The sequence below is a fragment of the Phascolarctos cinereus genome, unplaced genomic scaffold (assembly GCF_003287225.1).
Source record: "Phascolarctos cinereus isolate Bilbo 61053 unplaced genomic scaffold, phaCin_HiC Scaffold_4;HRSCAF=312, whole genome shotgun sequence".
Classification (NCBI taxonomy): Eukaryota; Metazoa; Chordata; class Mammalia; order Diprotodontia; family Phascolarctidae; genus Phascolarctos; species Phascolarctos cinereus.
This window is the reverse complement of record NW_027555847.1, coordinates 665,578,675-665,603,037: the sequence shown is the minus strand read 5'-3', so window position 1 is coordinate 665,603,037 and position 24,363 is coordinate 665,578,675. Positions and strand designations below refer to the sequence as shown.

The 24,363-nt window shown below is 49.4% G+C and overlaps 1 protein-coding gene and 1 long non-coding RNA gene across 2 annotated transcripts in view; one reads left to right on the top strand and one right to left on the bottom strand.

Annotated features, from left to right (window-relative positions):
• LOC144457088 (uncharacterized) overlaps window positions 1-19,338 on the bottom strand; it is a 29,026-nt gene extending 9,688 nt beyond the window's left edge. Inside the window, exon 1 of the long non-coding RNA XR_013486416.1 lies at window positions 18,733-19,338. This is a non-coding gene — a long non-coding RNA (uncharacterized LOC144457088). The remainder of the gene's footprint in view (window positions 1-18,732) is intronic.
• On the top strand, window positions 1,132-24,166 carry ANKRD24 (ankyrin repeat domain 24). Its single transcript, XM_078154011.1, is given in 21 exon segments — window positions 1,132-1,372; window positions 1,940-2,026; window positions 2,313-2,443; window positions 10,658-10,746; window positions 11,234-11,298; window positions 11,573-11,630; window positions 12,823-12,893; window positions 13,147-13,253; window positions 15,005-15,192; window positions 15,683-15,711; window positions 16,335-16,415; window positions 16,577-16,682; window positions 16,911-16,957; window positions 17,169-17,267; window positions 17,599-17,671; window positions 19,370-19,488; window positions 20,140-20,323; window positions 20,326-21,704; window positions 22,916-23,038; window positions 23,154-23,219; window positions 23,715-24,166. Coding segments are annotated over 21 exon segments (3,252 nt in total). The 5' UTR covers window positions 1,132-1,300; the 3' UTR covers window positions 23,793-24,166.
• Window positions 24,167-24,363: the final 197 nt, after the last annotated feature.

Sequence of the window (24,363 nt, the reverse complement as noted above, 5' to 3'; positions counted from 1 at the left end):
AGTAGACTTTGACTCCATTTAAGTGAAAACTTCCTAAAAATTGCAGCTCTGCAAAAGGGAAAGAGGTTGTCTTGGGAGGTACTGAGTCCTCTAGCACTGGAGGTATCAAATGAAATCATGTGTAAAGAACTTTGCATGCTCATGGCAATGATGGCAGTGGTGGTGATGAAGAAGGCACGGTGAGGATGATGGCAGTACTGATGATAGTGGTGTTGTTGATGATGACAGCAATAATGGTAATAGAGGGAATTCCTATTCGAGGAGGATTGGACTATGATCCCTGAGGCCCTTCTAGCTCCGAGATTCTGTGTTTCTGTGAATGTCAGAGCTTGAAGAGCCGGAAGTCACTTTAGAAAAAAGAATGTCACAGCTGGGAAAAGCCTTAAAACAGACCATTAGAGCTGGAAGGAGATCATCAAGTTTAAATTTAGAGACAGGAAGACACTTGATGGTTACAAAACATTTTCTCACAGGGACATGAAACACAACTTAGCTCAACACACCCAACAAGCTCTAAAAGATATGCTTTAGTTTTATTCTAGGGGTGAGAAAGAGGAGGTGAAAGAGAGGCAAGAAGGGAATGGAGGAGGGAGAATGGCAAAAAGAGAGTGGAATAGAAGGGAGGTCGGGAGGGTAGGCACACCCCCTCTGCCCAGGTGAAGTTCGATAAAGTACTTGCCTCGTTTATGTCCAGGAACCAGGCTTTAAAAAAAAAAATAAGTTGGGGGAGCTCTGCCCTGTTCTTTTCTCCTTTGAGACGTTTCCCTGAGTAAAACGGGGAAGTTAACAGGGTGTTTTGGGTTCAGGGGGCCCAGGACCCCTTCCCTGGTTCCCTCTACCCCTCTCACCCCACTAGGAAGGGCCTGGCCAGTGATGGGGATGAAGGAGGGGCAGGGGTAAGGGCAGAGATGGGGAGGGGTGGGGAGGGAAGGGAGACTGGGGGAGGCAGAGCAGGAAAAAAAGCTCAAGGAGAGAAGGGGATTGAGGTGGTGGAGATTAAGGGGGAGGTACTGAGAAAGGGGCTGGGGGAGGCAGGGTAAGGGACTGGGCTGGGGCGGGTGTTGGGGGGGGAAGGTGAGGCGGGGTTGAGGGAGACTGGGAGGCTAAAGAGCTGCAGTGTGACCGGTGGGAGGCGAGGAGAGGCGGGAGAAGCAAGAGGAGGAGCAGGGGCCCGCGGGTCCCGGGGGATGAGGCTGGCTGGGCTCCCGCCCCGTATTCGGGCAGCATCGCCCAGAGCCCCGAGCCCCAAGCCCCGGGCCCCAAGCCCCGGGCCCCAGGCATCTCCGGCCCCAAGCCCCGAATGGCCGCAGCCCCGGAGCTCGCCTTGGACGTGATGAAGCAGATCTGTCTCTGCGCCACCGCCTCCTTCTCGGTAGGAGCGGGGTAGGGGCAGGGAAGGATGGGACATAGGTGGCAGTGGTTGGGGGGCTGTTGAGTCACCCCTCCCCACACCTGGACCCAGCCCTAACCTGGGCTCTGGCTCCGCCCGGGATCTTCTCAGACCCTTAGAATAGTTCGGGTTGTTTTAATTGGTTGGTGGGGGTGGGTATCGGAGTTTGAAAGAACCTCCTCGGGATGGGGGTGAAGTTTATGGGGGATAGAGTTGGGGAGAAACTTGGGGGGCAGCAGATTTCAGAGCGATAGAGTGGGTGGGTATGCAGTGGAGTGAGCTGAGGTTTAGAAGGATGGGATTTGGGGTTGATAGGGTTTTAGGTTGTGAAAGGTTAGGGATGGAGCTGGGGAGAGGCTGAGGAACATAATGTGAGGGAGTGGGGAGGAAGAAGAGTTCAGAGAGATGGAGTTGGTGAAAATGGGTTGGGGGACTGAATTGGGGGGTTGGATTTTGAGAGATGGGTTTCAGGAGAATGTGCTGGCAGACAGGCCAGGGGCCCTGCCCCAGCCCAGGACTGCCCTTCCCAAACCCCATCCCTGCTCACAGCTATGGCTGAGCCCAGCCGACCTTGGCACCTGCCCCCCCTGTGGCCGATGCCTGATCCCGAGGCCCACAGCGAGAGGCTGGCACCAGGCAAGTTGGCAGGCACAACATGGTGGGTGGACAGGGAAGGGAAAGAACTGAGCCAGCTGGGACTTCAGGTGCCCTACCTCAGGCTGCCCTCTTCCATGCCTGCCCATAGGGCAAGAGCACAAATAAAGGGCTGAGGGGAAGCACCTGTGCTTTAAGCAGTGTTTGGAGATGCCAGCCTGATCTGTTTCCAAGGTCCAGGCTGAGACAGGAACCTAACTGGGAGCTAGCTGGGGAGGAAGGGGAGCCAGTGAGCACAGACTAACCCCATCTCCTGGCTGCCCAGCAGAGCCAGGACTGGGGAAGGAGTGATGAGAAGCTGATGCAGGCTGTGGAGAGTAACGACGCCACTCGAGTCTCTGCCCTGATTGCCCGAAAAGGGCTGGTTCCTACCAAGTTGGATCCGGAGGGCAAGTCCTCGTAAGTGCCCCGCCTAGCCCCCAGGGACCACCAATGAAGCAAGCTAGGAGAGTGGGTCTTTGGTTTCCTTGGGAAGGATAATGCCTTGGGATGAAGGGAGACAATTCCTTTGCTCACTCATTAATTCACTGAAGCTTAGGGCTCCCCTTCCTGCACCCTTCAATTCAGCTGGACTGGCCTCCTCAGTCCCTTTAAAAATGTTTGACATTGGAAAAAAAACAAAAAACAAAAAAAAAGTTTGACGTTTACAGCTCTTTATAACCTGGTCCCTTCCTCCTTGCCAGTCTCCTTATTCCATTCCACACCCTCTATGATCCAGCCACACTGGCCAACTCGAAATTCCTTGAAGAGGATGCTTCCCCGCTCATCTTCAGGCCTTTGCCCTTCGTCCCCCTTGCCTGGAATGCACTCCCTTCTCACTGCAGCCTCCCAGAAACCCTCTCTTCCATTGAGAGCTCAAGTACCATGTTGCACCCATTCCACCCGAAGCATTTCTATATCCCTTCAAGCTTCAGGGCCCTCCCCCACCAGCCACCATGAATCTAGCTACTTCCTATTTATTTGCATTCATTCTCTTTATATTTATTTCATATTTATACATGTGTATGTAGATGTATGTGTATTTTTGTTGTCTCCCCTGTTAAAAGGTAAGCCCCTTGACATCGAGGTCTATTTCATTTATCATCTTTGTAGTCCCATTACCTGGCACAGTGCCCAGAGTAGTACATAGTAGGAGATTAATAATAATAATAATAATAATAATAATAATAATAATAATAATAATAATAGCTAGCATTTATGTAATGCTTACTATGTGCCCAGCATTGTGCTAAGTGCTGTGTAATTATTACATCATTTGATCCTCACAACAAACTTGCAAGGTAGATGCTATTATTATTCTTCCCATTTTACAGATGAGGAAACTGAGGTTGTAAAGAGGTTAAGTGACTTGTCCAGGGTCATACAACTAGTAAGTGTCTAAGGCCAGATTTGAACTCAGATTTTCCTGGCTCCAGGCCCATTACTCTATCCACTTCGGCCTCTACAAATAAATATTGAATGGACTGACTCATTCAACAACTATATCTTAAGAGTCAACTTTGTAGAACACTTGCACTGGGCACTGATAAGAGAAAATTTAGATACACCCCTGCCTTCCTGGAGCTTACAGCCTAGTGGACGAAAAGTGCTGACTGTTTACTGTCATACACAACATTATGTGTGTTTTGGAGGGGAGGGGAGGCCAGGGCTGTAATTTCATCAGTGCGGAGAACTCCCAGTTTGGAAAATTCCTCAACCAGTAAGTTCTGGCACATCGTCTTAGTGTTTCCTGGGACACTGAGAGGTCAACAGACTTATTCATGGACACCCAGTGTGTGTCAGAGACAGGCTTCAGGTCCTAGTCCTCCTGATCCCAAGGTCAGCCCTCTATCCACTATGCCACACTGCCTCTCACCAGTGCATTAGAGAGACACACAATAATAATCATAATTGACATTTATGTCATGCTTTTAAGTTAGCAAGGCATTTTACATACATTTATCCCCCTTGAGCCTCGAGACGACCCTGTGAGAATAATATGGCACACAGCTTCATTTTATGGAGGAAGAGACTAGGCCTAGAGAAATTAACTACCTCATCTGTTGTCGATGGTCACACAACTAGCAAGTGTCTGAGGCAGGATTCAAACCCAGGTCTTCTGACTCTAAGGTTAACGTGCTACCCATTATGCTGTGTTGCTTCTCAAAACAAAGTGCTGGGGCAGCTAGGTGGCGCAGTGGATAGATCACCAACCCTGGAGTCAGGAGCCTGAGTTCAAATGCAACCTCAGACATATAACACTAGCTGTGTGACTCTGGGCAAGTCACTTAACCCCAATTGCCTTACAAACAAACAAAAGCGCTATGTGGGATCCAAGAGGGAAGGGCTTTACTGACCAGGGAGATGAAAGAAAGCTTTCTGGAGGAAGTGGTTAACAGTGAAAGGGGAGATGGAGGACATTTTAGGCACAGGGAAAAGCATAAGGGTTGGGTTAGATGATCTCTGAGGTCCCACCCAATCCAGAGATTTGGTGATTCTGTGTGGACAAAGGCACAGAAGTAGGAAATTCAAGGTATATGCCAGGATGGAGGTTTGCCTGTGTTTTTTAGGAGCAGAGAGTGCTTGAATAGGAACAGTGAGAAATAAAAGTTGGAAAAGTGAGGGGGCACCAGATTAGGGAGTCAGTCAATTGCTTGGAAGAGGGAGATGAACTTCAATTGGCAGATAATAGAGTCAATTTTAAAAATGGCTAAAATGTACATAGCACCTACTATGGGCCAGGCACTGTGCTAAACACTTCACAAATATTATCTTATTTGAAGCCATCAAAGATCTTTTGAGCAGAGTAGTAACACGACCAGATATGTGTACAAGGAAGATTGGTCCTGAAGTAGTATGAGGGACAGATTGGAGGAGAGAGAGAATGCAGCCCATTGCAATAGTCTAGATTCCAGAGGACTGGTGATGAGGCCTGGTAATAGAGTGGCAGCAGTGAGAACAGGGAGGAGGTGGATACGTAGGAAACGCTGTAAAGATAGAATCAAGGGGACCTAAGAGATTGGGTATTAGGTGTGAAGTTCCCCCTGACCCAAGGGACTCTGGGTCTCAGGGTTTGCTTTCTTACTCTGTTCCGGCCCTTAATGGTCTTCAAACCTCAATTCAAGGTAACAAAATCCTGACTTTCCATGGCCTTTGAGTGTGCTTGTCTCCCTGGGCTCAGGGATCAGAACCCTAATGACCTTCCCCATTTCTTTTGCAGCTTCCATCAGATGCCTTTTCATTTTCCCTATCTCTTCTGTACACTCCAAATGATAATAATAATAATAATAATAATAACAATGATAATAACTAGCAAAGTACTTTACAAACAATCTCATTTTATCCTCTCAACAACTCTAGGAGGCAGGTGCTATTGTTATCACCCCCATTTTAAGGATGAGGAAAGTGAGGCAGAGAGAGGTTAAGTGATTTGCTCAGGGTCGCACAGTTAGTAAGAATCTGAGGCAGGATTTGAACCCAGGTCTTCCTGATCCTAGGTCCAGCACTCCATTCACTGTGACACCTAGCTGCCCCTAGACAAAATAGAAAGTTGTACATTGGCAGGGATTGAGGAGAAGAGGAGTGAGTATGTATAAGGAAAAAGAGGGTGTCACAGATTAAGTAATCTTATACAGGGAGTAATTGGCTGGGTTTTTTCTTTAACTCAGCTGTGTTTGAAACTCAGTTTGACCCCAAATCCAGGGCTTTTTCCATTTTGCCTCACTATTTACTAAATTTATCTTTAACTAGAGTTCTCAAGGCCCAGCTTATTATTATTTCAAAGCACTTTCCTTAAAACAACTCTATGACACAGGTAGTACAGTTTTTATCCACATTTTGTTGAAGAGAAAAACTAAGGTTAGGAAGATTAAAAGGCTTGGGTCACAACTATTGAGTGTGAGAGTTAGGAGATGAACACAGGTCTTATGCTTCTGAATCTAGCTTGCCCCTGGAGATAGACCACTTTGCCCCATGCCCGCCCAGGAACGGAGCCTCGAAGACCAGACTGCCTCCACACCAAGTCACTTTTCTGGGCCCTAGCCTGAATGAATTCAGAGGATGGGAATCCTGACCATGTTTCCAGTCAATCAGAAAGTCTTCTGTGCTATCACTGTTTACCTAGATATCTGCCCTCCCCCTGCCTACAGTGGAAGAGGGAAAAAAGATTTTGTGAGACTTGTGTGCACTCTCACACAGAATAAGAGAATAAAGTCAACTTCATACCATACTGATTCCCAAAGTCATCCCAAAGATGCCCCCTTTTGAAGGCCCAAATTTTCCTGTTCCGCATCACCCAAGATCTCCATGACGGTTAAGAGGACAGCTCTGGCTTATCTATGTTGATACACTCCTGGGAAAGAGCTAGAAGTTCCTCCACCCTCACCCCCAACTCCCAGGCAGTATTTGCCCATTTTCATTGGGGCCTTCCAGAGAACCCTCCCCTAACTTTTTTGGCTAAACCATTCATGACTGCAAGGGTGGAGCTTGGAGGTCCCCTGTCCTCTTCTCCCCGACCTCTAGCAATTTAACCAACATCTCAACAGCCTAAAGTTCTTAAGAGAGATCTGAGTTTGGGTATGGCCAGTGATGCTGCTTAACTCCTCTGGGATGTTATGAGGATGAAATGAGATAATGAAATGAGTATGAAAGCACTTGTTATGACTTCTTATTCATTCCATTGCCGAAGGTATGAGCTGGATCACAATGCGGACTTTCTAGGATGGAACTAGATAAAGGCGTTTGGGTGGGGTGGACTGGGGAAAGAGGGCTAGAATGAAGAGAGAACTCTAGAGTGAGAGGTTTGCGAAGAACCAATGGGTCTCTAGAACCATGGTGACATAGGAAGATTTGGGTAGCTGGAGGCAGTGGACAGTCCCCGAGTTGTTAAGAATCCATGAGAAGAAGGGGAGCTTCGAGCTTCGATCACGAGTTCTCCTGTCAGTGACGTCACGCTCAGGAGCTTCCCCTTCCCCACAGGATAAAAGCCAGGCTCTCCACCCTGGCATTCAAAGTCCTTTCCCAACCTTCCCTCTTCAGAGTCACCTCCTTCTTGTTCAACTTGCCTCAAGCGGACGGGATGACTGTCTCCTGAGAACACAGCTCGTGCTCTCCCCTTTCTTGCTCTCTTTTTCTATTCCTTACTCTATGCCTAGAATCCCTCCTCTCCTTCCCTCCACCCCTCACGGCTTCCATTGAGCTGAGCTTGGACCTGAGAAGAAGGAAGGTTCAACGTGTGCAGCCTGAAGGTCAGACAGAGCCGTTGACAGCTCCCCTCCATTAACTCTGCCCCCTAGTGGGGAGGCAGCTCCATCACAGTGCTCCTGCTCACCTCACCCTCACAGGACCCCAGAATTTTAAAGTCAAAAGGAACCACAGCAGCCACCTAGTCCAACCTCTACCAAAAAGAACTCCCCACTAAAATATAAGTATATGATAGTATAAAGGAATTCCCACCATAATGTAATTTATATTACAATATAAAGGAATCCCCACTCTAATATAATTTAAATTTTATAACATAAAGGAATTCCCACCATAACATAATTTATAACATGAAGGAATCCACACTATAATATAATTTATATTTTATAATATAAAGGAATCTTTACAATAATATAAAGGAATCCTCACTATAATATAATTTATATTTTATATTATCCACTATAATATAAAGGAATCCTCACTGTAATATAATTTATATTATAATATAAAGGCATCCCCACAAAACAAGTGGTCATCCAGCCTCTACTTGAAGACCTCTATCCATATGGGGGGGAGGGGTACCCACAACCCCCTCAGGGCCCCAGTGCCTGCTTTCTCTTTTTGACAGGGAGGAGAAGATACATCTGGGAGTGTCTCTCCAGTTATAAGCCAAATCCTGTTCTTCCTAAGTAGAGTGGAGTGGTAGAGAGAGTGGGGCCTGGAGCTTAGGAACACAAATCTGCCAGACTTGTGTGATCTTCTCTAAACCTCAGTTTCTTCATTTGTCATAAGATCATTGAACCAAAGGTTAGAGCTAGAAGGGAATCTTAGAGGAGGTCATCGGGTCCCAACCCCTTTTTTTATAGATGAAAAAACTGAGGCCCGGAGGGGTTAACCTCTTTGTTAACAGTCAGTGACCTGTATCAGGCCATACTGGAAAATGGCAAAGGTAGGATTTGACCCCAAGTCCTGGGTCCCCAATTCCAGGGCTCTTTGCACTGGATTTGGGATGGAATCTTGTCAAATGAAGGGATTGCACTGAATGATGGTGTAGTGGAAAGACATGGAGTTAGAGGAGCTTGGCTTGAAATCCAGCTCTGCTGCTTTTTTGTGTGTCTGACCACGGGCAGGTCATCTACCATGTCTGGATCGCATTTTCCTCTTTCATAAAATGAGTTCAAATTTAAGGACCTCTGCATTTTCTTCCAACTCTAAATCCTCTGACCTCTGATCACTAAGCTCCTTCTAAGGGTCTGTGATTCTGTGAAATATCACTTATCCTTTGATGATTAGTTCCGATGCCACCTCCTCCAGAAGCCTTCCATGGCCTTTTGAAGCTGAATGTATTCCCTCCTTCCTCTTTTCACATGGCTCTTTGTAGCTTTCCTAAGACACCTCAACATTCTACATTGGGGCATTGTTTTCTTGGTGTATGTTATGCCCCCTAAAAACTATGGGCTCCCAGACAGCAGAGACTGTGCTCAGTCAGTCAGTTAATAAGGATTAACGAACACATTATTAAGCATTTTTTCATGTGCCAGGCAGTGCGCTAAGTGCAAGAGATATGAAGAAAGGCAAAAACACTGGGGGAGACAAGATGCAAATAACTATGTAGGTACAAGGTCTATACAGTGGAAGGTAGTCAGAGGGAAGACTCTAACACCAAAGTTTGGGGATGGGGCCTGGAAAGGTCTCCTACTGAAGGTGGGATGTGAGCTGAGTCTTAAAGAAAGCTGCGGAAGCCAGGAGGCAGAGGTGAGGAGGGAGAGCACGCAGGGCCTAGGGAACGGCCATAGAGTGGGGGGGAGCAGACAGAATGAGTGTCTTGTGCAAGGCATGAAAATAGGTCACTGGAGTCGAATCATAGCGTGCATAGAAGTGGGAAAAGCCTGGAAAGGAAGGAAGGGACCAGATGGTGAAGGGCTTTAAATATCAAGCAGAGGATTAGGATTCTGGGCGTGGTATGGGCCACATTTTGGCTGTATTGAATTGAAGGTAGGAGGGTTTAAGAAGCCAGACTTCAGCGTTTTGCCAACACTTGGGATTTTAGGATGGGCAGGAGAGTTGGAGATATTTGGGAGGTGGCCCTTGTGGGTACCCACCCTTTCTGCTTAGATTTAGGGCCCCCTAAGCAGGGAGAGGCCCTAGGGAATGGAGAACTGGGAAAGGAGCACCTTCAGCCCTTGTTATTGGTAGGTAGGGCTGGTGCCTTTAGATGACCCTGGCCACCTCCTTAGTACAGACCATTCTTACCACCCATGTAGCCAGACGACCAGCTATTCTCCCTGTCTCTGCGGTCTCCCCTTTCATCCTGCTCTCAGGCTAGTCTTTCTGAACTCAGATCTGGTCATTTCACTCCTCTGCTTAAAAATCTGGAGTGGCCCAACCTCTTACATAAAATTCAGACTTCTCTGCTTTGCATTTAAGACCCTCCATAGTTTGGCAGCTTTTACCTTTCCAGCCTTGGTTGCTATTCCTTTGGCCAAAATGCCCTCATCTCGCTCTCTGTAACAAGCTCAGAACACTTCTCCCGCCATGTGTTCTTCACCTGTTGAATTCCTGCGTATCCTTTAAAGGCCAATTCATATACTACTTCCCCCAGGCTGCAGTCAGTAAAGATCTTCCCTCTCAGACCTCTCACCCCCTTTCTTTTGTCCCCCAGTGATGCACTTATGTAATACCATGTATGATAACTGTGTCCGTGACTTTAAACTCCTTGCAAGCAGAGAATGTTTTCTTTGTATGTCCTCAGCACTGGACTCTGTACCCATTAGATATTCAATTCAATAAGCATTTATTTGGGACCTACTGTGTGCAAAGCCCTATGCTAGTTTCTGGGAATGCAAAGCCAAGCCTCTGCCATTGGAGAGCTTACATTCTGCTGATTTGAGGGTGAGGTGGAGAGGAAAGCATTAATGGGGAGGGTTTGTAAAAAAGGGAGTTCATTCCAGACATGGGGGACAACCTGTGCAAAGCAAAAGACGGAATGCTGATTTCAGCAAGTAAGCCAGTTTAGATAGAATATAGAGCATGTGGGACGTGGAATAATGTGAAGTAAGGCTGGAAAAGGAGGTGGGAGCCAAGCCATGGAGTACCATAAATGCCATTTTGAGGATTTTGTATTTGTTCTATGGAAAGAAAGCTCCATTTGGAGTAAGAGGACCTGTGTTCAAATACATTGAGTATAAATCACTCTTAAGCAAATCGTTTAAAATTTCCCCACCTTAGTTTCTTCATTTGTAAATTGAAGAGCTTGGTCTAGGGACCTCAAAGGTCTCTTTCAGCTCTACATCTTTGATCCTATAAAATGGGGAGTCCTTGAAATGTCTTGAGCAGAAAAGTGACAGACCTCTGCTTTAGGAAGATTTGGCGGCCATGTCCAGGATGGATTGTTGCATTGTATTGTGTTTGTTGTGTCGTATCATATCCAAGGTTCCATTTGGCTGCTATGCGAGGGGCGGCGGCCTGCCTAGAGGTGATGCTGGCCCATGGTGCCAATGCCATGAGCACCGATGGCTCAGGTAAACACCCTTCTCTCATGCTGGGACCATAGGTGAGGACTAGGGAAGGGCAAAGGGAGGGCCTGACATTGGGGGGTTTTAACCCTGACCCTGTCATAGACTAGAGGCCAGAATGGGGATTTATGATCCCATCGATATTGAGGCAACATGGTATAGTAGATAGATAATGAACTTGGAGGCAGAAAGACCTAGGTTCAGTACTGTGCTGAGCACTCGCTGGATGACTTTGGGTAAATCCCTTCTTGCTAAGCCTCCATTACTTCCTGTCAAATGGAGGATTTGGACTAGAAGATCTATAAGGTCCCTCTCCTGCTCAAACTTTCTGGTTCTAGGAGCCAGGTTTACCCAGGCCTCAACTAATCCAGGGTGGGCAGTGGGATTGCCCTTTTTGCAACCAGATTACTTTTGACTGACCCCTCCTAGTTTAGGAAATGTTATTCCCCAGGTGCCTCCAGGTATGTGTTCCAATGGATTTTCTGTCTTTCAGGTTACAACGCCCTCCATCTGGCAGCAAAGTATGGACACCCTCAGTGTTTGAAACAACTGCTGCAGGTTCACCTCTCTTTGGGCCTCCATTTTCCATCAGCATAGTTTCCAAGGTCCCTCTCAGCTGTGTTCTAAAGTGCATCCTTCTCTGACATTCCCTGGTTAGATCAGGGATCCTACATGTAGACTGCTGTGTCCCAAAGAAGAAAGGAATGTCTCTGGGCCTAACAGGGAGTTAGGAGCACTGGCAGAAGAGGTGGGAGGGAACAGCCATCAACCTAAAGGCCCTTCCTGGTCTGGCCTCCACACTTCTCACCTCCTTTGACCTCCTTTACCTTAGGCATCCTGTGTGGTGGACACTGTAGACAGCAGTGGCTGGACAGCACTCCATCATGCAGGTGAGTACTGAATCCTGACTTTCCCTCCTTCCTCTCAGGCACCAGGTACTAGCCTAATAAGGTAACTGAGCTCCACTGAATTCCTCCAGGTGGGAGTTCTGGAGCCAGTATTGCCTCCTTGACTGGGAGCCCCCTATTCAGCAAGTGTCATGCTTCAATCCCCACCGTAATATAGTGAAAAGCCAGCCCAATCAAGAGATGTGTGTTCTAATCCTAGCTCTGCATGCTACTATATGAACATAGGGAAGTACCTCTTAGAGGCTGTTTCTTAGATAATATAATAAAAACAACTAACAATATTGTATGGGGAAAGTACTTTGTAAACTTTCAAGCACTACAGAAATGTATTTTAGTGGGTGACAGGTCACTGAGAATGAAAATTTGAGGGTGAGGATAATCAGCTTAGTCTTCTGGAGAAACAATCCTAGACTGATCTGGGTTCTAGTTTGGCTCTACCACTGACCTGGGCAAGTTACTGTCCCTCTCTTGGCCTCAGTTTCCCCATCTATACTTCAGCACTTTTAAAGATTCATGATAAATGTGGGCACAACCTCCACTACATGCAGATTACAGCCATCCCTCTCCTTGGTAGACAGCTTAATGCAGTGCTGTGGCTAAAAAATTTAAAAAAATAGTGATGATCCACTTGTCCACACTCTAGTAGATTGACTTCTGTATGCTTAGCTGGAAAGGGACTTGGACAAGACACACATGGCCTGTACTTGAAGGCTTTTCCGAAAGGTAGGAACTGCATACTAATATGTTATCATAATCTGTCAGAACTTGCAATCTGGGACAGGTTGTGAGACTTACTAATGCAGCTAGCAAGTGTCTGAGGCAGAATTTAAACTCAGGCCTTCCTGACTCCATACACTACTCTACCTAGCTCTCTCTAACTTTGAAGATGTCTCTTCATAGCAGTTCATCTTCGGTCTGGGATTACATCTCAATATTTGAACCCTGAACCAGGACCAGGGCACTCTTTATAGAACTGAGGGGTACCTCAGTGGTCATCTGTACAACCTCCTCCTTTTATAGATGGGGAAACAGGCCCAGAGAAGGGGGGAAAAGCTCATAAGAAGTATTCAAGCAGGGAGCAGAACCCAAGTCTTCTGATTCCAAAGCCTGTTGTGAATTTATTCCTCTCCGCCCCTAATGGCTCCCTTCCTATCCTCTTCTGTCCCTCCCACAGCGGCTGGTGGCTGCCTGGCCTGCTCTGAATTGCTTTGCTCCTTCAAAGCCCATCTGAACCCCCGAGATCGGGTGAGCCTTCTTTGCCCCTGGACAAGGTGTGAGCATGCCTTTTACCCAGCCTGAGTCAGGCAACATCCTCCTCTTCCTAGTCTCGTTCTCCCATGTTCTTAGGACTTCACTTTGGGGTTGGGGATGCCCTCCCAAAGAGATGTAGTAGGAGGGCCGAAGCCTACCTGGAGTTCTCTTACCCCCACCTGCACCCCTCTACCCTCAAGGCTTGTCATTTCATGCTTTCTCTTGCTCTCCTCACCCATCCTCCCAGTCAGGTGCAACTCCTCTTATCCTGGCAGCACAGATGTGTCACCCGGAGCTCTGTCGTCTCCTCCTGCAGCACGGAGCTTCTGTGAACGACCGGGACCAACAGGGCAGGTGAGTATGCACGTCCGCTGAAATAGTCCCTGGGCTTCAGCTGAACGGAATGAACTTTTGGAACTGGTCCAGAGGACCTGACCCTTGCCCCAATGATTTCCTCTTTCTCAACTTTTTTACATCTTCACTGACCATGGAATACAAACTCATGTCTTCATTTCCTTTTTTGTCCCAGGATAAGAACTCAGTTGCCTTAATGTTCTTTTCCCCTTTTGCTGTGGCCACTTGGACCTTAGGGTCCAGTTCTAGCATCTGCTCCCACCCTCCCATCTCCTTCCTGTGTTGGCCCAGTGGGCCACTTTCTCTGATTTCCTCACAAGGGTGTAGAAATATTAAAACTAAAGTTATGTTTGGAAAGAGTCTTGTGCTTAGAGGTAAGACTCCTAGGACCCAATCCCAGCACAGAATGGGACTGAGCCCCAGCTTCATCATGAGATAAAGCACAACCCATCTCCACATTCAAATAATTAAAATACAAAAACAAAACAGAAGCAGTCTCTGCCCTCAAGGAGCTTCCCTTCTATTCAAACAATTCAACACACAAGCTGACAAGTATCTATGTGAGGTATGGGGGAGGAGGGGAGCACTTACACCCAAGAGGACCAGGAAGGGTTTTCCAAAGATGTTGGCATACAAGATGAGCTTTAATAAATGTTTATTGGATTATATTAAAGAAAGCTAGAGACTCTAAGAGGAGGTGGGAATGCATTCCAGGCCTGATGGACAGGCTGTGGCAGGAGATTAAAGTCTCAGTGGGGGAGGGACATCAGCTGGTTTGTCTGGACTATAGATTGCGAAGAGGAGAATACGGTACAGGTTGTTGCTGCACAGAATGCTCATTGTAAACATTCAAGCATTGTAGAAACCTGATTATTACCTGTCCAACTGAACAGCGCCTAAGCTTTCATGGTCCTCTCCTGGCCAGAAACCGGCCCCCTTGTGGTCCCAAAGAGAAGTAGCATCTTCCTCAACGGAACGTCATTCCACTTGAATTTGGGAATCCACTCACCCAAGTGTTTGCTCAGATAAGAAAACTGAAGGCTCAAAGGGACCTTGGAGAGATCTCTTCCAACTCCTTTATTTTACAGAGAAGTAAACTTAGGCCCAGAAGGATTGAGATGCCCATGGTTACACAGGCAGTGAGTGGTATAGCTAAGGTATAAAGGCCTCCGATGTAAGATCCAGAACCCTTCTGACCACACCACACCTGCTGCCTGTACCTCTGCCCCAGGAGCAAAAGCAGATCTAAGCGGAACAAGTGGGAGGCTAGAGGTTTTGCCACAAGGTGCTACAAATCTCTCTCCTCTGGCTACCTTTGTGGGAGGTGGGAGAGGGCAGTCTCTCTCCCTTCCTATCCAGGACAATTTGAAATACACATGTCAGTTGAAAGGCGGTGAGCCTTGATCCCTTCCATCATCAAAGGTTAGCTGACAAATTAGTTGTCACCTTGGGCGTCACACATCAGCCAGGATAGGTGCAAGAGTAGCTTTGTGTGGGGGCCACATTTGGGCCCTGGTTTTTCAGGATGGACAAACAACGGGACACCTGGGCCCTCTGCATGCAAACAAATTGCTTCTCTTTTAAGGGCTCAAAGAGGGATACTTCACAATTTGGTCCTCTGTGCCAGGGGTGTGGGGGGGTGAGAAGTCCAAAATAGGCACAACAGAATTGAAGTGAGGACAATAACCCAGGTGAAGGGGGTTATCTTTGGCCCTCTTCCAACTCCCCTTCCATACCCCTTTCTGTCACAGGACAGCTCTGATGTTGGCATGTGAGGCGGCCAGTCCAGAGACAGTGGAAGTGCTGCTACAAGGAGGCGCTCGGCCTGGGCTCACGGATGCCTTGGGCCAGGATGCTGCACATTATGGAGCCATAGCAGGGGATGCTCTGATCCTGCACCTGCTACAGGAAGCCACACAAAACCAGGTTCTGACTAGCGGTATGTGCAGATGGAGGTGATGTGCGAGGTGGGCAGAATCCCGCCTTCCTTGGGATTTCCTACTTGCATTTCCCAGCCCTGCTCCATCTTCAGGCAGTTTTACAACTCTTACCACTTCCCCCACCCCCACGTCCAAGAGGGCTTCTCTCCTTCCCTGATTGGACCAACGTCAAGGCACTTCTCCACTCCTGCTTTTTGTGATCTGCATATTCCCCTACTCCTTTGACAATCTGGGTGCACCTTCACCACCACCCACAAATCACTGTAAGGTTTTCACAAGTTGGCCCTCCATCAGACCTCCCAAAGTTAACTGCATCTGGGGTAGGAGTCACACTGGGACCCAACTCTGGGTCCCTGCTGGATTTAGCGACAAGTCCCCCAGCCCCTCCCAGTACCTTCTCTGCAGCTGGGGGGGGGGGTCATGGGAGGCAGAGAACCAGGGTCTTTAAGCTGGGACATTAACTACTGCTTTTATCTCCACCTACTACAGAAGAGGAGTCAGCCGAAGTGTCTTCTCAGGTATCAGTCACCAAGTCTTTACTGAGGTCACATCCAGCCTTGTGTGACCAGCCCTGTGTGCTAGGTTGAGGGGGTAAGAGGAGCAGCCCTGCCTTTGGGAACTTCCAGTCTTGGGGAGACAGGGGAACAGATCTGGCCCTGCCCTTTGGTAGCTCCCAGCCTGGTGGGAGACAAAACTCAGGGGGAAACAGCAGTATAGGACAGTGTAAAATCAGCTGTGGAATTGCATGGCTTAGATTCTAAGATCTGGGCTGTTGAAATTCAGAGATCAGTATGCGCTGGAGAAGTCAGGGAAGGCATCTTAGAGAAGATGGGACCTATACCATGTTTTCAAATTAAATACTTGAATAAAAACCCCTTTCCTCCACTCCTCTTTTTAGCCACTTGTACTCTGGGTGGGTAGAGATAGTAGGCTAACAGTTGGAGTGGTACACAGCCCTATCCACTCCCTCTCCAATGAAATTCTGATATCAACTCCATTCTACCACATTACTGAGGCCCAAGGAAAAGTGACTTTCAAGCAAGTTAATGACGGAATCAGTACTTTAGAACCTAGGCAAATGGGAAGGGGGTGTTATAGTGCTGGAAGGATGATTCCCCTACGTTCATGTTTCCCTCTGTAGACGTCACAGTCCAGTCGGGAAAAGGCAGCAGCCCCCAAGAAGAGGAAAGCCCCTCCCCCTCCTGCTAGCATCCCTGTCCCGGTAGGGAGATGCCCTGAGGATGGGGTGGGTGGAGGGAGAGAGCTCACATGGAAAGTCCAGGCTTGTGGGGGCACCCCATCTTGTGCATTTCTCTCTCCCAATCTGGAGGTGTGAGGGGCAAATCTGATGGTCCAGGGGCCTAAGGCTATCGACTACCCTAGGATGACAGGGAGGCTTATGAGGAGATTGTACGTCTGAGACAGGAGAGGGGTCAGCTCCTCCAGAAGATTCGAGGCCTGGAACAGCGGAAAGAGAAGAGAGGCAGGAGGCGAGAGCTGGGGGAAGGGGCACTCCAGATTACACTTGTGTGTGCTGGGGGGGAAGGGTCAGGGAAGGAACAGGCCCAATCTGGAGGGAGGTAGAGAGATACGGAACACAGGAGGAGGAGACAGAACCTTATGGGAGAAGTCATTACCTTGGAGTAAGAAGGAATGGGGGAGGGTGGTAAGGGGGTTCTGAGGCCACAGGCTCAGACCATTCTTCTTCCCCTCTCATAGCACCTGGAAGCAGAAGACAGCTCTCTACAGAGTCTGGAGAAACAGGTTGGCCTGGGGGGTGGAAGAAGTGGGAAAGAGGGATTGGTAGGAAACAGGGAAGAAACACAGAATGCTATCAGGCCAGGCCTATGGGGCCCACTAGGGGATCCCCCACTGATGGCATTTCCTCCCAAGCAGCCTTTGCACTCTGCTCTCTGTGGTGGGCAAAAGCCACCTCGAGGGAGGCAGGTCATGCAAACTGCTCTCCCCATCCTAGGTGCAAGAGCTGCAGCAGCTGTTGGCAGAGAAACAGGAAGAGAAGGAGAGTCTGGGCCGTGAAGTGGAAAGTCTGCAGAGCCGCCTGTCCCTTCTGGAGGTGGGGAGCAGGGAGAGGAAGGCAGCCACAGACACACATGAATACACATGGATATAGAGGGAGACACATACACACTGATCCACATATATGCCCTGGAAAAGCTCAGAGAGTAAATCCTTGCAGGGGGCTAGAAGTAGAGGGCAAGGGGGTGGTGTTTAGAAGAGTGACAAGGAACCCCCAAAAAGGTAGAAGCCCCTTTCTACATTGACTGAAAAGACCAAGCAGCCCACAGGTTTTCTCCTATACCCTGACTGGACAAGGTGGGAGAGTGGGGAGCTCAAGTGATGACCACTAAGAGGGGACCCCTGACCCAGACTCTGCCTCCTCTCAGAATGACAAGGAGAATACCAGCTATGACGTGGCCACACTGCAGGATGAAGAAGGGGAATTACTAGACTACCCAGGTTTGGATCCAGCCCAGGGGAAAGGGTGGGTAGGGAATCCCTTTGGCTTTGTCATGCTGCTTCATTTCCCACAGAGCTAGGGCCTTATTCTCCCTAACCCTCCAATTCCTGCCCCCACTGAACTAGACCTGTGAACTGTGCAGAAGTTCAGAGCTGAGAAAGACCTTAGATACACATACTGTCAAAGCTGGCAGGGGGCCAGAAAGTCCAACTTCATTCTATAGGTGAGTAAGCAGATCAAGAAAGGGGATGAGATTTGCCCAAAGTAACACAGTGAGTCAGTGAAATGCCTGGGACTAGAACCTAGGCCTCCTGGACTTCCACCCTAGCTAGGACTGTCTCACATCCCCTACAAGGCTTGCCACCATCTTAAAAGAGGGGGACCTCACCTCCATTCCATACAAGAGAACCCCTGCATTCTAACCAAGGTCCCAACTCAAAGTATAGACTAAGGGTTTGAAATTCAGGCCCTGAATGGAATCTGGGAGCCTACCAGCCTCTTCCTTCCCTTGAGTAGCACAAGATAAGGGACTTCCAGCCTAAACCTGGATAGTAGAAAAGCTGGCTCCTCCAACCAAATTCCCTATTTTTCTCCGCTGCACCCTCATCTTCCTGGTCTTCCAGAGCTGAATAGTAGTTGGCCTTCTCTTCCTGTAGCTTTGATGTATTTCTAAGAGGACTAAATTTGGAGTCACAGGAGCTGAATTAAGCTCACTGCTATGCTACCTGCATGACTCTGGCTTCAAGTCTTCTTACTGATGATGCTTCTAAAGCAGAGGTTAACTTTTTTATGTCATGAAGCCCTCTGGAAGTCTGGTGAAGCCTATGGACCCCTTCTCAGGATTTTTTTAATTCACTAAATCAGAAGAAATGCTAAATTTTAGCTAGAGGTTAAAGTAAAAATAAAGATGCAGCTTTTTTTTTCCCAATCCAAGTTCACAAAGCCCCTGAAATCTTTCCATGGACCTCAGGTTAAGAATCTGTTGTAAATCACACCTCTTCACTTTCCCTCACATATCCCTCCCCACTCCCACACATATTAGTCCCTGCACCTCTCTTACCTGGATTACCGTAACAGCCTCCTAAAAGGTCTTGCCTCCAGCCTTTTCTTTTTCCAATCCATCTATGATGTGCTGCCTACTCTCACTAAAGCATAAGTCTGACCATGGCAATCTCCTGCTGAAAACTTTAATGCCACCTATTGCCTCTAGGATACAGTAGAGATGGCTCAGCCCAGCATTCAAGATGCTCCAACATCACGCTCCAAAATCACCTTTCTAGTCTGCCCCTCCACACATACACACACATACAGCCAACCAAACTGAACCACTCACAGTTCCTGATCTTGACCCGACACCTCTCTTCCTACATATGCGAAAGTCATCCGGAAGCTGACAATTCACTTCCTCCTTTCTGTCTTTTGAAATCTTCCTTCAAGACTGATCTCATATATCTTTTTCTCTAGGAGGCCCCGATTTCTATCAGCCCTCACCAGCTTCCCTCCCCACTTCATGTTTTCCTAAAATATTTTGCTGGGCCTCTCCTTGGCTCTCATTTTACCTTATGTTAGTTACGTCGATTTTTCTTCCTACTAGATGGTAAACCCTTTGAAGGTGAGACTTTCATCTCAGGATGCCCCTAATTCTTCACTTCACAGACTGGTAGGAAATATGATTTTTAAAAAACGTGTTTCTGCAGGAGTCGATGGGCTGCTGTCCAAGGGGCTGAGCCCTGCTGCCCAGGAATTGCTAGCCTCCCTACAGGACCAGGTGGCATCACTTACCAAGCAAAACCAAGAATTGATGGAAAAGGTCCAGGTACAACCCAACTTTATCCTGCTCTGTGTTTCAAAACCTGAATCCATTCCTTTTCACTTTCCAACCCCCTTCCTCCATCACTCCACTTCTCCCCAGGCCCCTCCTCCAGGGAGAGGATGATTTTAAAGATGAGGCCTAGAGAGTGGAAATCACTCCAGCATGGTCACCAGGTGTGCCACAGAACATTACAGTGGGAAGAATCTTTAGGGATAATTTAGGCCAAACTTCACACTTCACCTCTAAAGTGACACCAATAATAGCTCACTTCTATAGTAGGTTAAGCATTCAGTTTTGTTTTTCTTCCAAAACCCTGGGAGGAAGATATTATACCTATTTTACAAATGAGGAAAAAGAAGCTCAGTGATTAAGTGGGGGAACTAAGATTTGAAGCCAGACCTCCAATTCCAAGACCAGGGCTCTCTTTCCATTATCTTCAGGCTTCTTGGTCTCATGTGGAGATGGATGCTGAGGTCCATGGGAGGGGAGGCCTTTTCCTCCATCACCCTTTTCACACCCCACATCTCTTCTGATGCTTACCAGTGCGTCAGTACTTTGGTCTAGTCCCTTCACTTCCCCCAGTTTCTTCAGCTTCCAAAATGGAGTGGGAGGTAGACTGGATGGGCCTTTAACTCATCTTTCCTCTTATCTTAGATCCTGGAGAACTTTGAGAAAGACCAGATGGACTTGGAGACCTCAGCAGACTTCATCCCCATCCTCCTCTATGACACTCTGAAGGCCGAGCTCGAGCAGGTCCGGAAGCTGCATGAAGAGGCAGTCCGGGCTCTGGAGCATCGGGGAGTTGAAGAAGAGCCCCTGGGAACACTGGAGAAGGAGGGGAAGAAAAGGTGAAGGAGGATGAGACCGAATGGAAGGAGGAGAATGAAAAGGACAAGGATGAAATGGAAGTGGGAAAAGAGAAAGTGAAGGAGAAAGAAAAGAATGAGACCGAAGTGAAAGAGACAGAAAAAAATGAGAATGAAGTGAATGGGAAAGAGGAGAAAAAGGGCAAGATGGAAGAGAAGGAGAATGATAAGGTAGTGACAGCAGTAGGTGAGGACCAGGATGGAGTGGCTGCCACACAGACCAACCCAGAAGAGCCTGAGATTCCAGGGCCTGCGGCTGATGAGAAGCCCAAGGCCAGCCCAGCCGAGGCGTCGGAGAAGCTGCAGGAAGAGCTGGAATCTCGAATCCGGGCCCTGGAAGAGACCCTGCGGCAACGGGAGCGGGAAGCAGCTGCAGAGCTGGAGGTGGCCAGGGGCAAGTGCGAGGCGGCCGAAGCCGAGGCCGGCCGTCTGCGAGAGCGGGTGCGGGAGGCGGAGGGTTCGGCCAACGGCGGCGGGGGCAGCAACGGTGGCGGAAGCAGCAGCCGAGGGGGCGGGGGTGGCGGTGGCAGCGGCGACTCCGCGCAGCTGAGGGCGGCCCTGGAGCAGGCCCGCGAAGACCTCAGAGACCGCGACGAGCGGCTCCGGAAACTGGAAGCCCGGGCAGAGGAGGCCGCAGCCCTGGAAGCTGAGCGGGACCAGCTGCGGGTGGAGATGGAGACAGCACGAGGGGCGCAGCGGCGGCTGGAGGCGGAGGCCCAGGAGCTGCGGGAAGCGCTGGAGCGCGGGGTCCGGGAGCAGCGGGAGGCGGAGGTGCAGCTGGAGGGCCTTCGTGAGCAGCTGGCCTCCACGTGCGTGCCCCGACGCCAGCACCTGGAGACCGTGGAGGAGCTGGGCCGGGCGCGGGAGGCGGCCGAGAGTCGGGCGCACGAGCTGGAGAGTGTGTGCGAGGAGGCCCGGCGGGGCCTGGCCGAGCTGCGCGAGGCTTCCGAGGTGGCGGCCAGCGAGCTCCGCGCCCGGGCGCAGGAGCTGGAGCAGGAACTCGTGGTCAAGGGCAAAGAGGCCGCGCGGCTGCAGGCGGAGCTGGAGCGCGAGCGGGCGGGGAGCGTGGCGCGGTCCGAGCACGAGCGCGTGGCGGGCGCCCTCCGCGCCGAGGCCGAACAGCTGGCGGCGCGCCTCGACGAGCTGGGGCGGCGGCACGAGAAGACGAGCGCCGAGGTGTTCCAGGTGCAGCGCGAGGCGCTCTTCATGAAAAGCGAGCGGCACGCGGCCGAAGCGCAGCTGGCCACCGCCGAGCAGCAGCTGCGCGGCCTCCGTGCCGAGGTAGAGCGCGCGCGCCAGGCTCAGGGCCGAGCGCAGGAGGCCATGGACAAGGCCAAGGAGAAAGACAGGAAGGTGTGGGGGTGGGGTCGTCAGAGGGGCGGGAGGAGGGCAGGGTGGAGGGCAGCCTGGAAGTGGGGAGGATTCGGAGTGGAGCATCTTGTTGATTGATGGACTGGGGATGTGGTGGGGGGATAGAATGGAAGACTTAGGAATGGCTGAAGGAGTTGGGTGGGATTGAATAGTGGGCCCACAAAGTGCGGAGGCGTATGAAGTGGAAATACAATGGTGGGGATGAAATGGAGTAATCCATAAGAAATGGAGGGTGAGGTGAAGAAAGGGCAGTGGTAGGAGGAGATTGGTGGGAAGAAACGATGTGTGGAAGGAGGCTGGCATGGTGGACGTATGGGAAATGATGGGATGGGATGAACTGGACAGAAGGGAAGTGGGGGACAAAGTGGAGATTGGGTGGTGTTCACACTGGTATGGAAATGGGATGAGGTTCAGCGGTAAACAAATCAGAAGTGGGGGACTGAATGGGGACAGAGTGGTGGTCTGGCAGAAGGCAGCAAACATCGTGGTAATGGATGTTAGAAACAGTGGAATTGGTTAAAGGTGGCCAGAGGTAGGGAATGGGCCTAGGGGCTGGGTTTGTCCCTTTGTGAGCTGAGGTAACCTTGTGCCAGGGCCTTTTATTAGGAAGGTGAAGAGACTGGAAAACACCTGCATTTCCCTTGAGGCCCCTCAAAAGACCAGCCCCCGAAAATTATCACTGTCTCTGAGCTGCAAGGCCCTATGAAGATTATGGCCAGTATAACCTATGGCCATCAGTCAGGAATCCCAGGCTTCACTGGCATTTTGTGGGCTGGTATTTGCATTAAATGATGAGGCTGGGATCTTTTGTAGGAGAGCCAAAAGGCAAAATTAAAAACCCTTAACCCCACAACTGACCTGTGGAGTGGAGAATATTGTACTACTTTCCATGTTCATAGCCAATGGATCTTTCTAAAGCAATTTTGAAGATTATTTTCTTGAAACTGCTCCCATTTTATGGCAGAGGAAACTGAGGCTCAGAGAGAGATTAAATGATTTGCTCTAGATCATGCAGTGAGTTGGTGATAAAGCTAGGACAAGAAGCCAGGAAGTTTCTGATCTGCCTTCTTGGACTGTCTTTGCATTGCCTCCTTTCCTACCTAGATGTGCCCTGGGTGGGATGGGGGAAGGGAGACATGTTTCTTTAACTTAGATGAGACTTTGCAGTTACTAGTGCCCCATCCCCTCCACAGATCACAGAGCTGTCTAAAGAAGTCTTTAGCCTCAAGGAGGCCCTCAAGGGCCAGCCTGTTGCCCCTCCATCAGAGGTGGCCACCCTCCAAGGCCAGGTGAAAACACTACAACAGCAGCTGGAGGTGAATGGGCACTCTGGGTTTGGGGATTGCCTGGCTTGGGCTCCACATGGAGAGGAGAGGATAGGGAGGTCCAGGACTCCCTTCCTTATTGCTCATCCGTGTGCCTCTCACATAGGACACACGGAGATGTCACAGCACAGTGGTGGCCTTGTATCGGAGCCACTTGCTTTATGCCATCCAGGTCAGTTTCCCCTCCCCCACTTGGGACACAGGAGGAGGTGGGGCTGGGTCACTGGGCCTAAGCTGGTAGCAAGCAGAGGTGGATTGTCAGAAGTGTGGCATTATGGGACCAGAAAAGTAGAGGACTCTGAGGGGAGAAACTTGCAGTCAAGACTGGCTTCCTGGTCTAATATGGGGAGAAACCATTTGGATTGCTTGGGGTATCGGGGTCATAAGAAAAGCCTCAGAAGATCCCCAAAACCCAGGTGGAACCTGTCAGTCCAGTAATCACAGGATACCGCTAAGGTGAGTTAATTTCCCAGACCATTACCTCAGCCACTATTTTTAAAATGCCCTAGATTATAAAGGGGAAATGCGCAAGATTCTTGAATGGGGATGGCTCAGAAGGTTAATGCTACTTCATTCATTGTCTCTCTCAAAGTGTATGAGGAGGAAGGCTTTGCCATAGGGTGACACCCTCTCCCCCATCCCAGCAATAATATCTTCTCCACCCCAGGGTCAGATGGATGAAGATGTCCAGCGAATCCTGAATCAGATCTTACAGATGCAGCGGCTCCAGGCACAGGGCCGATGAGAGGGCTTGGGCCCTGGCCTCACCCTCCAGAGTCTGGCACTGCCCAGGGCACACCTTCTGGACCCAGCCATCACTCCAAACACAAGCATACCTTTTGGACCCTGGCACTGCCCAAGGCACACCCAGTAGAGTCTGGTACCACCTCCAAACCCAGACAGTCTCTGGACTTTGGGCCCCCCCCCATTGCCTTGACAGCTCATCCCACAAATGCCCCCTTTCCCCAAGCTATCTGAACACTAATAGAAAGGGGGGAGGTGGTGGGGAGGGATTGAGACAGTGGCAAACAGCCTCCAGAGCCCAGGATCCTGTGATGATCTCTCAGCCCATGGCCTCCCTATCCAACACACACCAATAAACTTATTTATATTCACAGAGTGGAATGTTGTGTGATTGGTCTCTGTCAAGGGATAGGGAGAGGAGAGCTCCTCCTTAGCTCTGTTACCTTGGTCACGTCCTGTTTCTGGTCTTCAGTTTCCCCATCTGTAAAATGAGAAGTTTGAAGAGCTAGCATTACAAGCAGGGAAGAAACATTATGGGCATCCTCACTAAACATGGGTAACAAGCAAGGTTC